Consider the following 15,834-nt stretch of genomic DNA (forward strand, 5'->3'; position numbering starts at 1 on the left):
ACCAGCGAGGCCAGTCTGGAGCCACTAAGATGACCTGAATCCCTTCTGCCTCGATCCTGCTTAGAAGTATTGGTAGAAGCTTGAGAGGAGGGAAGGTGTAAATCAGACGATACTGACCCCACTGGGCCACCAGCACTTCTATGGCATCCGCCAGAGGATCCCATGATCTAGCCACAAACCTCTGCTCCTTTCTGTTGAGCTGAAATGCCAACAGATCCACCTCGGGGATGCCCCACCAGAGACACAACTAATGAAACACCTCCGGATGAAGGGACCACTCCCCTTGGTCCAATGCCTGCCAACTGAGATAATCCGCCTGCCAGTTTTCCACCCCGGGAATGTGTACGTGGGAGAGGGCTGGAACAAATCTTTCTGCCCACCTTGGAATGCTGGATGCTGGCTACCTCCAGAGCCACCAGGACAATTTTTTGCCACCCCCCCCCCCCCCCGGTGATTGACATAAGCTACAACCGTGTCCGATTGAATGTGCACTGGACATCCCTGAAGATGATCCATCCAATGGCCCAGGCACAGTCTGACTGCACAGAGTTCCAAGACGTTGATCGGCAGTCTGGACTCTTCCAGCGTCCAGAGCCCTTGAGAAGCATTTTTGCCGAGGATGCCTCCCCAGCCAGACAGGCTGGCATCTGTGGTGGACAAGGGAGAGGGGGGAGAGAGAGCACAGTAGCTCAATCTCAGTGCAGTAGGTTTAAAAATACATTTTATTGTAATAAGACACTCACATATGGTACGGTAATACAAGTATGTCGATCATGTGGTACGCTGTGATGGCGCAGTCCTGGCGGCAGGCAGATTTTTTTACGTATCAGTCTCACTGTCACTATAGTGCTCATCATCCTCCTTTCCTTGGCATCTGTGGTGACCACTGTCCAATACAAGGGAAGGAAGGATTTGCCCAGCCGAAGCGATAGAGAACAAAGCCATTATATCAGGAATCCTTTGATCCCCGACTCAGCCAGATCTGATTGTACAGATTCTTGGCCAGAATCTCCCTTTGCAGGGACCTCGTATTGACCTGTGCAAACGGAACCCTCTCGAAGGTAGACAACATCAGGCCCAGCACCCACATGCAAGTCTAGAGGGATGACCATCTGCTGGACAGCAGGAGAGGAATTGCAGCCTGCAATTTCTGGAGCTTGTCCAGAGGAAGGAGCACTATGGCTAAGGCCAAGTCCAGAGTCAGACCCAGATAGTCCAGCTTTGTGGACAGAACCAGAGCAGACTTCTAAACATTCAGAACCCGGTCAAACTCCCTCAGAGTTTGTATGGTGATTTCCAGCTTTTCCACCAGAGCAGTAGGAGACAAAAGGAGGTAGTCCAGGTAGCCCAGTACCACGATCCCCTGTTGGCGTAACAACGCTACCACCGGGGCTAACGCTTTTTGGAAAGACCCGAGGAGCAGAGGCGAGACCAAAGGGTAACACCACAAACGGATAATGCTCATCTCCCTTGGCAAAGCGGAGGAAGTGCTAGGGACTGGCACATATTGGAATGTGAAGGTAAGCATCCTCTGGATGGCTTGTGAGTGCCAAAGGGAACCTGTGCCTCCATCGCAGCTGCAGCTGCGTCCTCCATTTTTAAGGTCTCACACACAGAAACAATCAATGCTTCCACCAGCGCCTTTTTGTGCGCGGTTGCAGATGTGGAGGAATCATCCTCACTATCTGAGGAATTCAGGAGCATGGTCGCAGACCCAGCAGGGAGACCCACGTCCGCGGCGGCCGAAACAGGTTCAGGATCTGATGAGACAGATGTGGCAGGGGAAGGCGGAGGGCACTTTTTGCTAGCCCGTCACCCAAAAACCACATCCATCCAGGACACAAAGGACTCCAGGGCCGCCGTCAGTGCATTGATGGATGTTTGGGACCCGGATGTCCCCGCAGCCTCAGTGAGGGCATCAGGTGGGGAGATGTGCTCCAAAGACTCCATGAGTCACCAGGGGGATCCCACATAAAGCATAAAACACTGCAAAGGGACAACCCCCACCGCGCTGGCAACACCACCCGGTCGCCAGGCACAATGCACCAAGCAATCCTCAGCAGAGAGGGAGAGGACCTCACCAGACTCACCACCCAGCAGAAACAGGCACCAGGATAATCTGCACTCCGTGTCCGGTGATCAGGAAGTTAAAAGATCCAGGAGTCAGCACCAGGGGATGATGAGGAGGGGTTTCCACTGCCAAAATTACCACCCACAAGGCTCCACAGTCATGGCCACTGCTATTTTTAATGGCAAACCATCGCAAAATGGCCACCGGACTACACAAACATGACCACTGTGCATTAAGCACACACGCTACAACAAAACAGCAGCACCATGAGGCTCCTAGGAGGGATTCCTAGGCCTCAAGGACAGGCCCAGGCAGGACAGGGGGCCCTGGCAGTAGCCCCCACCAGGTACAACCCCCCCCCGCACAGTCGATTGTCCGGTCGCTGGCGGCGCACCCCCCAGCCCCCTTCGCTAGCATATCGCCCTGTTACCACCCCAGGAGGTGGACCAGAACCCACACAGCCCCAGCATAAGTGGAGGGGGTAGGATAGGGGGGACAGATAAGGGAGGGAAGCCTGAGGGGAACCCGGGGTCTGACCGTCCCAAGGAGGGGCCCATGTCCACCCCAAAACCCTCCAGGGGGAGAGGGGAACAGCTACTCACCATACCAGGAACCAGACGGGCACCGCTCCAGACAGAACCCCTTGCCATCGAAATGGGGGGCTGTCGGCCAGGAGGAATGCTGCAACTCGGGCTGAGACCCAGTTGTATGCGACCTCGCAAGGCCTTTAACTCGCAGGCCAGCCCCAGTCCGGTGGGGCTATGTCACGGCCGACCAAGCGCAGAGCTGAGGTCAGCACATGCTCACTGGCCAGACTGGGGTGACCACTGGATCTAGATTATCCAGCCCGTCGCCCAGTCCGGCAGTTGATTGTAGACCTCACAGGACAAAAACCGGAGAAAAATGTCTATCTAAAATGAAAAGATTGCAGGGCCAAATATCCCAGCAAGGAACTAAGTCCTGCTCATAGGCAAAGTCAGACTTTTTTTTCTGCCTAATGTCCTACTCCTGTAGGGGGCAGTATAGCCCAATGGTTAAGAAGATCAGGAGCTATGTTCATCAATGAATGAAAGAGAAATTAATATTTGTGTCATTCTCAAACTTTTGGCCCTGGCTGTAGTATTTAATCTTTAGTGCAGGCCTTGCAGAACTTGCAGAAAAAGTACACATAATCCATGAAATATGTTAACTGATGATTTTTGTTCAGACTCTTACCTAAAAGAAAAACTTTATTGACAAAACTTTAAGACTTTTATTGCTATCTGAAAAATGGTTCTATTAGCTCTGAAGTCACTGAGTTAGAATGGGACGCTTCTGGATCACCATGACAGCCAGGGAACTATATTTTAAGAATTCACCATACTTCCTTACTGCAGCCTTCCTTTTCACACATTAGATCATGGTATCAGATGGTAGTATTAGAGGTTGCAGGTAAAGAAAATCTGTTTTCCACACACAAAATACTTTAATTTTTGTATCTGTATAACACATTCATGGTAAAAGACTCTGTGGTATATAAACCATTTCTCTTGGGTTCTTGTGTAGTAGAGAAGTTATACTGCTTGCCCCGCCTTGGAATACATGCGTCCATATTTATCAAAAAGTGGGACAGACGTGAAGGTGGCTTGGAAGTCCTAAAGGAAAACAGAACAAGGCATTAGTTGTTGCGTATTTATTTTTCTACTTAGGTTAACATCATATTTCATGTGTTTTTAATAAAAAAAAGGACAGTCCTGATATTCAGACCTTTGAAAAGAGGAGACTAAGGATGAATGGGTGATATTTCCTATTAATAGATTTATAATTTCGTGTAGCCATGTGTTCCAAGCATCTCTGCCAGACAGCACAGTGAGATCCTCAACCTCCAATGCAGCTGCAGCACAGTTTTGGCCAAAACACAGCCTAGTTTTGCTGATTAGACATTGAAGTAGAAGCAGCCCAAGAATAAGGTCATCCCTTTGCTCACTCACTTACTCCTGTCCATATAGCAAAGCCTGGTTGGCTCATAATGCCCACTGCTGTGCAGAGCATGACATGCCATTGATATCCAGACAGATTCAGATACTTACACAAGTTATTAAAACAGCTAATGATTTCTAGTGAATAAATAATCTCATTAAAGTAGATGTAAACCCTACTTGGATGACATTTAGTTTGCCAAACCACTTTGAATCATAAACAATTCTTATTTTTATTTTTTGTTGGGTACTTTATCTTTTCACCTTTTTTATATCTGAGTGCTGCTGGTCACTTCCTGTCTACATGCACTCTTCAGCTTCAGCTGCACATCATTGCACTGAATCGGCTTCCTGATAGTGACAACAGTGAAGCATGCCTGTGCCATGTTTGCCAGCATGTCCCTTTGTAGTCTACATCAGGGGAGTATGTGACAGGAAGACACAGGTGCACAATGGGGAGACAGTTGTCATCCCATAACAAAAAATGCATTACAGTCGTTGTAAACATCCAACATAAAATATAAACAAAGCATATCCCTCTATAGTGTTTGCTTGTCTCAATTAGGAGCACTAAGTGTAATTTCTGTCTGCTGCCTCATTCCTCTGCTATCAGCATGAGTCACTTCTGACAAGTTTTTCTGAAACAAGATTAAAATAGTGACAGGGGAGGGATCTCCAGCTGATTGACAGCCTCAGCTCTGTCCCTGTGTGCTGTGTGAAGGAGGGCATTTCCCTTCCTTCCAATCAGCTCTCACTGAGCTCTGCAGTTGAACTTCAGTTCCCCTCCCCCTTTTTTCTAAACTCTCAGACAAGATTATAAATTCTGGACTTTGAACAGATGTAGAGAAGAGAAGACTGCAGATAAACAGGTACAAGTTATATAGAAGGATTTGTTTCATCTCTGTGTATCACCTGAGGTCAGTCACTTCACGTGGTATATGTAAGGGTTTACAACTACTTTAACTAAAACCTTTATGACAGGATCACTTGGGTTTATTTTCATGAAAACAGGAACAGCATGGATTGTGCAGAACTTCACGTAATATGGAATAAAACATCCTGGGTGGAATTAGCTTTAATCATTTTAGGGTTCATGCACACAGACATATATGGACATTACAGGGATTCAATGTATTTCTGCTCCCAGGAGTCAAAGGCGGAAGCTTACAGCCAACAGCCTGTACAAATGAATGACAGACTTACAGATGCTGCAGCTGTATTCCTCTAACCACACATCCAAGTGGTTACACGCACACAAGAATAGATGAGAAGCCCTGGACACAAGCATTCTTTTAAAGGAGAAGTACGGCCAAAGCTCATTTAGTTGTACTTCTCCAGAAGCCTGCTGTCAGCTGACGTCACAGAGCCAGTCCAGGCTGGGGAAAGATTGTGACTATATGGTTAGGATCCACCCAGGAGCATGAACTGGCACATTGCTCAGCCTCTCAGTGAGCTGCTGAAAGCCTATGCCAGCCCCTCCCCCTTCACAGCTTAGAGCACCAGTGAGCGGGGTGGGGGGCACAGCAGAGAGCCACTGACTGACAGTTACGGCTCTCTGCTTAGAGCAGTGAGGAGAACTGAGCATTTAAGGATGTTTGATTGCTCAGTTCTCAGCCTTAGAGATGGTGGGGGACAGATGCAGCATCACATCGATGCAGTATCCACCACAAAAGTGAGTACACCCCTCACATTTTTAGAAATATTTTATTATATGTTTTCATGTGACAACACTGAAGAAATGACACTTTTCTACAATGTAAAGTAGTGCGTGTACAGCTTGTATAACAGTGTAAATTTGCTGTCCCCTCAAAATAACTCAACACACAGCCATTATTGTCTAATCGCTGGCAACAAAAGTGAGTACACCCCCTAAGTTAAAATGTCCAAATTGGGCCCAGGGTGTCAATATTTTGTGTGGCCACCATTATTTTCCAGCACTGCCTTAACTCTCTTGGGTATGGAGTTCACCAGAGCTTCACAGGTTGCCACTGGAGTCCTCTTCCACTTCTCAATGATGACATCACAAAGCTGGTGGATGTTAGAGACCTTGCGCTCCTCCAACTTCCGCTTGAGGATGCCTCACAGATGCTCAATAGGGTTTAGGTCCGGAGACATGCTTGGTGAGTCCATCACCTTTACCCTCAGCTTCTTTAGCAAGGCAGTGGTCGTCTTGGAGGTGTGTTTGGGGTCGTTATCATGTTGGAATACTGCCCTGCGGCCCAGTCTCCAAAAAGAGGGGATCATGCTATGCTTCAGTATTTCACAGTACATGTTGGCATTCATGGTTCCCTTATTGAACTGTACCTTACCAGTGCCGGCAGCACTCATGCAGCCCCAGACCATGACATTCCCACCACCCACCATGCTTGACTGTAGGCAAGACACACTTGTCTTTGTACTCTTCACCTGGTTGCTGCCACACAAGCTTGACACATCAAATAAGTTTATCTTGGTCTCATCAAACCACAGGACATGGTTCCAGTAATCCGTGTCCTTAGTCTGCTTCTTATAGCCCAGGCCATCTTTATGTAGAGCAACAATTCTCAGCGAGTTCTTTGCCATGAGGTGCCATGTTGAAGTTCCAGTGACTAGTATGAGAGAGTGAGAGCGATAACACCAAATTTACCACACCTGCTCTCCATTCACACCCGAGACCTTGTAACACTAACGAGGGGAGAGAAAATGGTAATTGGGCCTGATTTGGACATTTTCAGTTAGGGGTGTACTCACTTTTGTTGCCAGCGGTTTAGACATTAATGGCTGCGTGTTAAGTTATTTTGAGGGGAAAGCAAATTTACACTGTTATACAAGCTGTACACTCACTACTTTACATTGTAGCAAAGTGTCATTTCTTCAGTGTTGTCACATGTAGAGATATAATGAAATATTTACAAAAATGTGAGGGGTGTACTCATGTGAGATACTGTAAGTATGATAAAAAAAATAAAAATGCCATTCTTCTTTTTAACGGCTCATGCACAAGGGCACGCCACACACAATTCAGCATATTTCTGCACCAAGGAATTGCAGGTGCTGGTGTACAACCATGGCCAGCAGCCTTTACAAATCAATGAAAGGCTGACAGACAATGTGGATGCACATTAATACCGGTGGCTCTATGGCAGAGAAATCTGCAAAATTCTTCGATGTACACCCGAAAGCACCGTGTGCATGAGCCCTTAGGAAAAATATTTTCTTTTTGCAAAAACAGTCTGGCCATGTCAGAGTTAAGCCACACAACCAAACCAACTGGTAATGAATGATAATTATGATGATTACCATAACGGAGGTCCTAAACTGTCCAGTTTCTCTGGCAACAGGAGCAATTGACATCAATTTCCTGATTGTTTCCAGTAATTTCCACTAATTAATGCCCAGAAACATAAAGTGATATTTCTTATTCTCATAAATTGTGGCGGATTATGTAATATGACTCCTAGCTCACCTTGTAAATGGAACATGTTGTGGCTGGACTGCATGAAACAGACGTGTTGCTATGGCCGTTAGCTTCTGCGCAGTCTGTGCACTTCATCCACCTAGAAAGGTTACTTTATATACAGCTTACAATATGCTAAAAAGCTGGATTATTTATTTTACCACGCTGCTTAAACAGCTGCCTGCATGAAATATTGAGCAGTGTGATTCCCCTGGCTTCTACACATTTGTATAGTAAGTGCACCCATAACTACAGAGAGAAATGTACATTTACGGGCTCTTTCACACGGGCGATCCGATCAGTCAGTTTTTTAGGCGGATCTGATCGGATCCTCCATGCAGCTCTATGGGGCAGCGGATGTCAGCAGAGACACCTCCGCTGACACCTGCTGTCATCCGTATCCGATCCTGTCCGTGAAATCTGGACGGATGGAAACCCTATTTTTCCATCCGTTCAGGGATCGGATCAGATGAGAGCGGACAGGTGGTCCGCTCTCATCCGATCCCCCATAGAGAGCAGCGGGAGCTGTGACACCTCCCTCTCCGCACTGCAAGCGGAGACGGAGCTGTCATCCGCCGGCTCAGCGGGGATCAGCGGATCGATCCCCGCTGAGCAGCACGGATCCGCCTACGGAGGCGGACCGTGTGAAAGAGCCCTACTAGTGTATAGTTTGCAGAGGCATTCGTGATCTTTATGCCTACAGAAACAGTGGCGGAGCTAGACTTTTAAAACAGGGGTGGCAAAGGGGTGGCTAGGTATTATTTTGGGGGGTCAATATACAAAGTGTAATTTAGTGTCAGATTCGTCCACCGCAATGTCGCAGTCCCTCTAATGATCGCTGCCATTACTAGTAAAGACAGGATACAGGTGGTGGTGATAAGAGGATACAGACAGGATACAGGTGGCGATCAGAGGATACAGGTTTGCCCCCAATGATTATTGCAGAGTGCCACAGCAATGCCCCCAATGATTATTGCAGAGTGCCACAGCCTTGCCCCCAATGATTATTGCAGAGTGCCACAGCAATGCCCCCAATGATTATTGCAGAGTGCCACAGCAATGCCCCCAATGATTATTGCAGAGTGCCACAGCCTTGCCCCCAATGATTATTGCAGAGTGAGACAGCAATGCCCCCAATGATTATTGCAGAGTGCCACAGCAATGCCCCCAATGATTATTGCAGAGTGCCACAGCAATGCCCCCAATGATTATTGCAGAGTGCCACAGCAATGCCCCCAATGATTATTGCAGAGTGCCACAGAAATGCCCCCAATGATTATTGCAGAGTGCCACAGCCTTGCCCCCAATGATTATTGCAGAGTGAGACAGCAATGCCCCCAATGATTATTGCAGAGTGCCACAGAAATGCCCCCAATGATTATTGCAGAGTGCCACAGCCTTGCCCCCAATGATTATTGCAGAGTGCCACAGCCTTGCCCCCAATGATTATTGCAGAGTGAGACAGCAATGCCCCCAATGATTATTGCAGTGAGACAGTCTTGCCCCCAATGATTATTGCAGAGTGCCACAGCAATGCCCCCAATGATTATTGCAGAGTGCCACAGAAATGCCCCCAATGATTATTGCAGAGTGCCACAGAAATGCCCCCAATGATTATTGCAGAGTGCCACAGCAATGCCCCCAATGATTATTGCAGAGTGCCACAGCATTTGCCCGCAATCATTGCAGAGTGCCAGCGTCGTTCCCCCCCCCCCCCATGAGACCGGCTTACTTACCTCACGGACGGACGGTCATCACAGCAGCTTATCATCGGTCCGCGGCTCCCTGCATCTTCTCAGTCCTCCCGCCGGCGCCTCCTCGACCAATGGCACGGCATTTGCCATTCGGCCAATCAGGAAGCGGGAGGACCCGCTCCCTGATTGGCCGGAGGAGGATCCATGTGACAATAGCGAATTTTCATTCGCTATTGTCACAGAATGGGCGGGCTCGGCTTCGGGACGCACTGTTCTGCTGCTCCCTGACCCTGGCCGCCAGCTTAGAGGGATCAGCCGGTTCTGCGAACCGGCTGATCCCATCCCACCACTGCCTGTGATTCCTCCGCTGCCAGCCTGGATCGGGGTGGCAACAGGGGTGGCAGGGACTTTTTCTGGGGTGTCAATTGACACCCCAGCTAACCCTCTGGCTCCGCCACTGTACAGAAAACCAGGGCTAATTAGAGTGAGAATTCAACCACGCTCCATGTCCTGCCAATAATAACTGTGAGTACATCTAGAACAGGATTTCTTAACCAAGGTTCCATGGAACCCTGGGGGTCCTCCAGAGGTTGCTAGAAGTTCCTTGAGCAATGAAGATTTTCTAACTCCCAGTAACCACTGATATCAATTATCTTTTTAGCTGTGTGTTGGGGACAGAAGCTGCCCAAACTGTTGGACGTGCATCCTGGAAAATCAGCAGCCAACCAGCTCCCGATCAGAGCTCTAAGCCAATGGCTGAGAGTGCTGACCAGAGTGTTCTGGTGGGGAAGCCCCTGTTAGAAGTTTAGCGGGGGGGGGGGAGATTGCTGTACTAACATCAGGTCGTTAGTACAGCAGCTCTGACCAGACTCATGTGTACCAGGTTTAAGATTGTCCTTTTCACACTGGCCAATAATATAAATGGTCCTTCTCCCATTAAACATCAATATATGGGAACTCCGCTATGAGGACGCCCGCATTATGCTGTTCCCGGACTACTCGCAAGAAGTGCAACGACAACGCCGCCAGTTCACCGACATCCGCAAACGTCTCCGCGATCAGGGTATCAAGTATAGCCTCCTTTATCCGAGCAGGCTCCGGGTGATCGACGGTGACGGCACCAGGTTCTTTGACACCCCGGAACAGGCGGCTTCCTGGCTGGACGTTCGTTGATCCGTACTATCCCCTGGATTCGGGCTATGCAAGTATCCACCATGTTTTTTTGCGGTCCTCTCTGGGGCTGGACTCCCCCCTTTTTTGTCTCCCTGCCTTATCCTCCTGCCCCTGTCTAATCTCTGCCCCCCCCCATCTCCAATTTAGTGCCTTGAGAACTGCCTATACCCATTTCTGTTGAACTCTGGGTAGCTCACTGTTAAGGAGCTGGTTTCTGGACATCGGGTTGCACTGTGACATTTGGTTTTCCTCTTATTTTTTCTCTGCTGACCCTTCCGCTCCTTTGTACTGCCCCCCCCCCCCCGGCCACCCACTCAGTTCCCCCCTATTTTTTGTTCTTCCCTGTCCCTCACTCCCGTGCTCTATGCTATAGCTCTCGCGGGAGCTCTAGTTCTAGTGATGTTGTTTTTTGGGGTACAGGCTGGCCCCAGCTCCCCCCGGGGGGCCTCAGTTCCCCCCCGGTTCCTTTTTTCTTTTTGCGGGGGATGCTGGGATTTGGCAGGATAGGCACCTTGTGCCTGGGTAATGTTGTTGTTCTTTACTGTGTTTTAGTGTTTATAGTTTTGTGTTTGTGTGTGCGGTGCTTGGGTTCGACTGGTCTTGCTGCTCCCCAGATGCTACGGCGGGCCCCAGCGGGGTCCCTCCCCATCTTTACCTTAGCTGGTTGTTATGGCCTCCCGTGACCCCCAGTCCTTCTCCATCATTTCCTGGAATGTCAGGGGCCTTCATTCTAAATTTAAGAGAGCTCTGATGTTCCAGTACCTGTCCACCCACAAGCCTTCTATAGTGATTCTTCAAGAGACGCATCTGGTGGGGAGCAAGCTACAGTCCCTCAAAAAGCCGTGGGTTCACAAATCATTTCATGCTTCTTACTCTAGCTACGCCCGTGGGGTCTCGGTACTGATCCGCAAAACCTTGCCTTGTGAAGTGGAGGCGGTTCATACGGATCCCATGGGCCGCTATGTTGTCTTGGTCCTCACCCTGTGGCAATGTAGATATGTGTTGGCGGGCCTATATGTTCCCCCTCCGTTTAAGTCGGACATTCTCTACTCTGTGTTGGATAAGATCTCCCCTTACTGCCCTACGAAACTGCTGTTTCTGGGGGATTTTAATGCCATTCTCTCCCCTACCCTGGACAGACCTTCGCCCCCTAAATCCTTTTCGGAAGACTTGTTGCACTGGTCGGAGGCTGCTGGGGTGCGGGAGGTCTGGCGATGGAAACACCCGGACCAGAGAGGTTATTCGTGTTTCTCCTCTTCTAACAAAACCTCCTCCAGAATCGACCTGGCGTTTGCCAACTCACGGGCGTTATCCGATGTGGTGACGGCGAAGTACTTACCGGCGGGTCTGTCTGACCACTGCCCCTTGGAGCTCACCCTCCGCTCTGGTGTGGCCCGTTCGGCCTCCATGTGGTGTTTGGGCTCCCAGTGGGTGGAACAACCGGATGTCGCCTCTCGGATCCCGCCGGTTCTGGAGGAATATTGGAAGAACAATGCTGAAACATCCTCGCCTGGGTTGGTTTGGGACGCTTTCAAAGCTTACACTAGGGGCCAATATATGTCCACCATTAAAGCGGTTAAAGTTCAGCAGGCCGCGGAGCTGACTCATCTGGAGGAGGGGGTGGAGGGTGCCACTGCCGCGTACGGCCTGGACCCCTCTACCTCAAACTTTGAGGCGTTGCAGGCGATGAAGCGGGACCTGCATCTCCATGTGTCTGAGGTCACGAGGTTGTCCATGTACCACGCCCGACAATCCTTTTTTGAGCAGGGGGATAGGAATGGTAGGTTTCTGGCACTGATCTCCCAGCATGACACCCCCCTGACGGTGGTCCCGGAGCTTACATCTCCCGCGGGGGAAGCCCTTACCGCTCCAGAGGATATCATAGATGCCTTTCGCTCATATTATAGTGCCCTCTATACCACTACCCTCCCCCCAGACTTTTGACCGACCGACTTGAACTCCCTTCTGGACCCTGTGGCCCTGGGCTGGCTCTCTGATTGCGAGAGGGAATGGCTGGTGAAACCTATCACAACTGAGGAGGTCCTGGCCGTTCTCTCGACTATTCCGGGAGGCAAAGCTCCAGGTCCAGACGGCCTCCCCGTGGACTTTTACAAGGCCCACTCCGGACTCTTGGCCCCTCTACTGGCCTCGACGTTCACCAGGTGTCTTGCGGAAGGGTCTCTCCCCACCTCAATGGCTGAAGCGCACGTTATTCTTATCTATAAGCCCCCTAAGGACCCGAAGCTGTGCGCCTCTTATCGACCTATAGCGCTGCTCAACACCGACCTTAAGATCCTGACCAAACTACTGGCTATCTGCCTACAGCCCTTGCTCCCCTCTGTAGTGGATCAAGACCAGACCGGCTTTATGCCACATAGGTCCACAGACGTTAATCTCCGCAGACTGTATACCAACCTCCAGGCGAACCATGTTAATGTGGGTACCAGAGTGGTTGCTTCGCTGGATATCGAAAAAAAGCCTTCGATTTGGTGGAGTGGCCCTTTCTATGGGAGACTCTCAGAAGGATGGGGTTCCCCCTGCTCTTCATTGAGTGGTTAAAAATCATTTATAGCTCACCGGTGGCGGCCATTCGTTTGGGGGGACAGCTGTCGTCTTGGTTTGCTCTGTCCAGGGGCACGAGGCAGGGCTGCCCTCTCTCCCCGGCCCTGTTCGCTATCGCTATGGAGCCGGTGGCGGAGGCCCTCCGCATCTCCCCGCTGGTTCGGGGCCTGCGGATTGCCGGGCTGGAGGAGAGGGTAGCCCTGTACGCTGACGACCTCCTGTTATTCCTGAACGACGCCGACTCTTCGCTCACAGGTGCCTTACATGTCCTGGAGACCTACTCTCGGTGACTGGGCTAAAGGTCAACTGGTCCAAGTTGCAGCTGTTGGCGATTGACCAGGGGGCCCGACGCTCGGCGCCGCCCGATATTCAGCTACAGTGGGTGGATGTACTGGTGTATCTAGGAGTTAGGGTCTCTAGGGACGCTGCAGACTTTGTCACCCTCAACTTGGAACCGGTGGTGGCAGCGCTCAGGACCAGACTGAAGGCATGGGAGAACTTGCCCCTCTCTAGCATCTCAACTGGTGTCCGCGGCATGGTGGCTAAATCCAGATCTACACAATTCGGCGGTTGCGGTGGAGGCAGCGGCGCTCGGGTCCATGGAGGCGCTCACTCATCTGTTATTTAGGGGTCCTAGGGCCCCGCACGGTCTCACGACCTCCATGGTTACGGTCCTACGGGCATGGAAATCTGGTCTGCAGCTGGAGGGCTACCCGGGCTCTGCTGTCTCCCCCAACGCGCCTCTGTGGCATAATCCCAACCTGCCGCATCTCTGCTCCCTCCCAGACCCAGTGACGTGGACGAAATACCATGTTAAGAAACTCTCGGACATCTCCCCTGACCTTTCTTTTCCCCCCCTTCAGTTCTTCGTGGACTCCTTTCACGTACCGCCCTCTATGGTTTTCCGCTACCTACAGCTCTCCCATGCCTTCAGGTCCCAGTTCCCACCCGGCTGTTCTCAGGTAGTGCAGTCAGATCTCGAGCGGGTTCTGCGGCACGACTGCTCTGAACGGGCGGTGTCGACCCTTTACGCGCATCTCCTTCGGGTTCATTCTCCGGAGCTCTCTGGTCTCCATGCTCGCTGGACCAGGGATGTTCCGGACCTGGACCAGGAGGACTGGATAAATATGTGGGAGTTCCCGTTCAAAATGCTAGTCTCGCTCAGGGATAGACTTATTCAATTTAAAATTGCACATAGGGCCTATCTCACTCCGCACAGGTTGCATAAAATGCACGTCTCCCAGTCACCGGAGTGCTGGCGTTGTGGCCAGGCTCCGGGCGACTTCCCCCATATATTCTGGACCTGTCCCCATCTCTCTGCCTTCTGGTCCAGGGTGCTACATATGATTGAAAAAGTCTCCTCCATCTCGCTGGATCCTTCCCCGAGGATATGCATACTCGGTTTACTGGATGACCTGGTGTCCCGGGTGGCAGACCGCACATTACTGGGTTTACTATTGTTCTACGCCAGGAAATCTATCTTGCTCCACTGGCGACAGCGCTCCCCTCCCACGGTTCAGCACTGGAAGACCCAGGTGAATTCAGTCCTCCCGCTTTACAAAGACACGTATGTACACAGGGGATGCCGGAAAAAGTTTGATAAGGTGTGGGCTCGGTGTCTCTCTGATCCCTCCACTGTCACGGGTGGGGGAGGCGGGTCTCGCCTCTTGCCTTAGGCGGCAGGCGACCCTCGCCTCGGGGTGTAGTGGGGCTCTGAGGTGTTTCGGGTCGACCAATATTAGGCAAGGGTCCCACTGATGGGTCTTGGAGAGGACCTCCACTTGTCATTCAAGTATCTGCTGTGTCTCTCGGGGCTATTGTGTATGATTTTCACTTGGTTTGTATCATATCTGCTCTTCCCCTTGGACCCCTGCGCGGGTGCCATGTTTTACTATGTATGTAAAGTTGTTTGCTTGCACCAAGTCTGAACCTTAGCACCAATGTTCGTTGTTGTTGTTTTTCCTTTGAAAAACTCAATAAAAAGATTTAAAAAAAAAAAAAAAAAACATCAATATATGGGACCAGTACCCAAACTACCAATATAAGAAGGCACTTTTCCACTGACCACCAATGTGAGGGGCACTACAGTTTTCACCATTTTAATTTATTTTCTGGCAATTATTTTTTGTTCCATTTCCTGGTTGTAACCGAAACATTTTTTTCCTAAAAAGTAGGGGTGTGTTAAAAACAATCTGCTCTAGGTGTCAAATATGCTAGATATATTACATTATTTATTTTTTTAAGAGGAGCTTCAGGCTTTCCCCGAAAAATTTAAAGTCAGCAGCTACAAATATTGTAGCTGCTGACTTTTAATACAAGGACACACACCTGTCCAGGGATCCAGTGTCCTCACCCAAGTCAATTTTTCAATCGGCTTCGGCATCAAGCGCTGGCATCTTAAAGCTGAACTTTACCAAACCCCCCTGAATTCTTTCTTCCTCCCCAGGCTATCTGATGTGCTGTTTTGCACGGGAAGGATACTCACCCACCTAGTGGATCCAGTGTTGTCCCGCTGCGATCCCCTTCTCGGTAACCAGTACTTGTGTCCTGCGCGGCCATCTACTTCCGGAGTGTCATCCCAATGACATGCCACTAGGTCCACCCCTCCTGCTTTAGTGAATGGATGCTCTCGGAGCCTCTCAGGATTCCCATGTCACATATCCTGGGTGGCACCAGGGAGCGCTGATATCATTCACCTAGGCGAATGACGGGAAGAGGGGTCGGAAAGAAATTAGGGAGTGGGATGGAGAGGAGGAAACTGGTCAGGAATGGTGAAGTTCCATTTTAAGTAGTGATCGACTGATATCGTTTTTTTACAAAGGTACACCTTGTGGAGGGATCTGGGGGTCTAAAAGACCCCAAACCCCTCCTCGGGAACTGAAAAGCATTCAAAATGCCAAGTTTGGTTGTTTTGAATGCTGTCAATTTTTTTAATTCGGC

General features: G+C 50.1%; 1 protein-coding gene across 2 annotated transcripts in view; it reads right to left on the reverse strand.

The window, feature by feature from the left end:
* Nucleotides 1-3,475: 3,475 nt before the first annotated feature.
* The window catches only part of SPATA17 (spermatogenesis associated 17), a 270,854-nt gene continuing 258,495 nt past the window's right edge, over nt 3,476-15,834 (reverse strand). The window contains exon 9 of one of the 2 annotated variants that reach the window (XM_082249589.1): nt 3,476-3,705. In XM_082249589.1, coding sequence (XP_082105715.1) covers nt 3,625-3,705 — 81 coding nt within the window. In that variant the 3' untranslated portion in view covers nt 3,476-3,624. The remainder of the gene's footprint in view (nt 3,706-15,834) is intronic. The other variant, XM_082249588.1, reaches the window with a different exon arrangement.

Source organism: Pelophylax lessonae, assembly GCF_965119305.1.
Source record: "Pelophylax lessonae genome assembly, chromosome: 3".
NCBI lineage: Eukaryota > Metazoa > Chordata > Amphibia > Anura > Ranidae > Pelophylax > Pelophylax lessonae.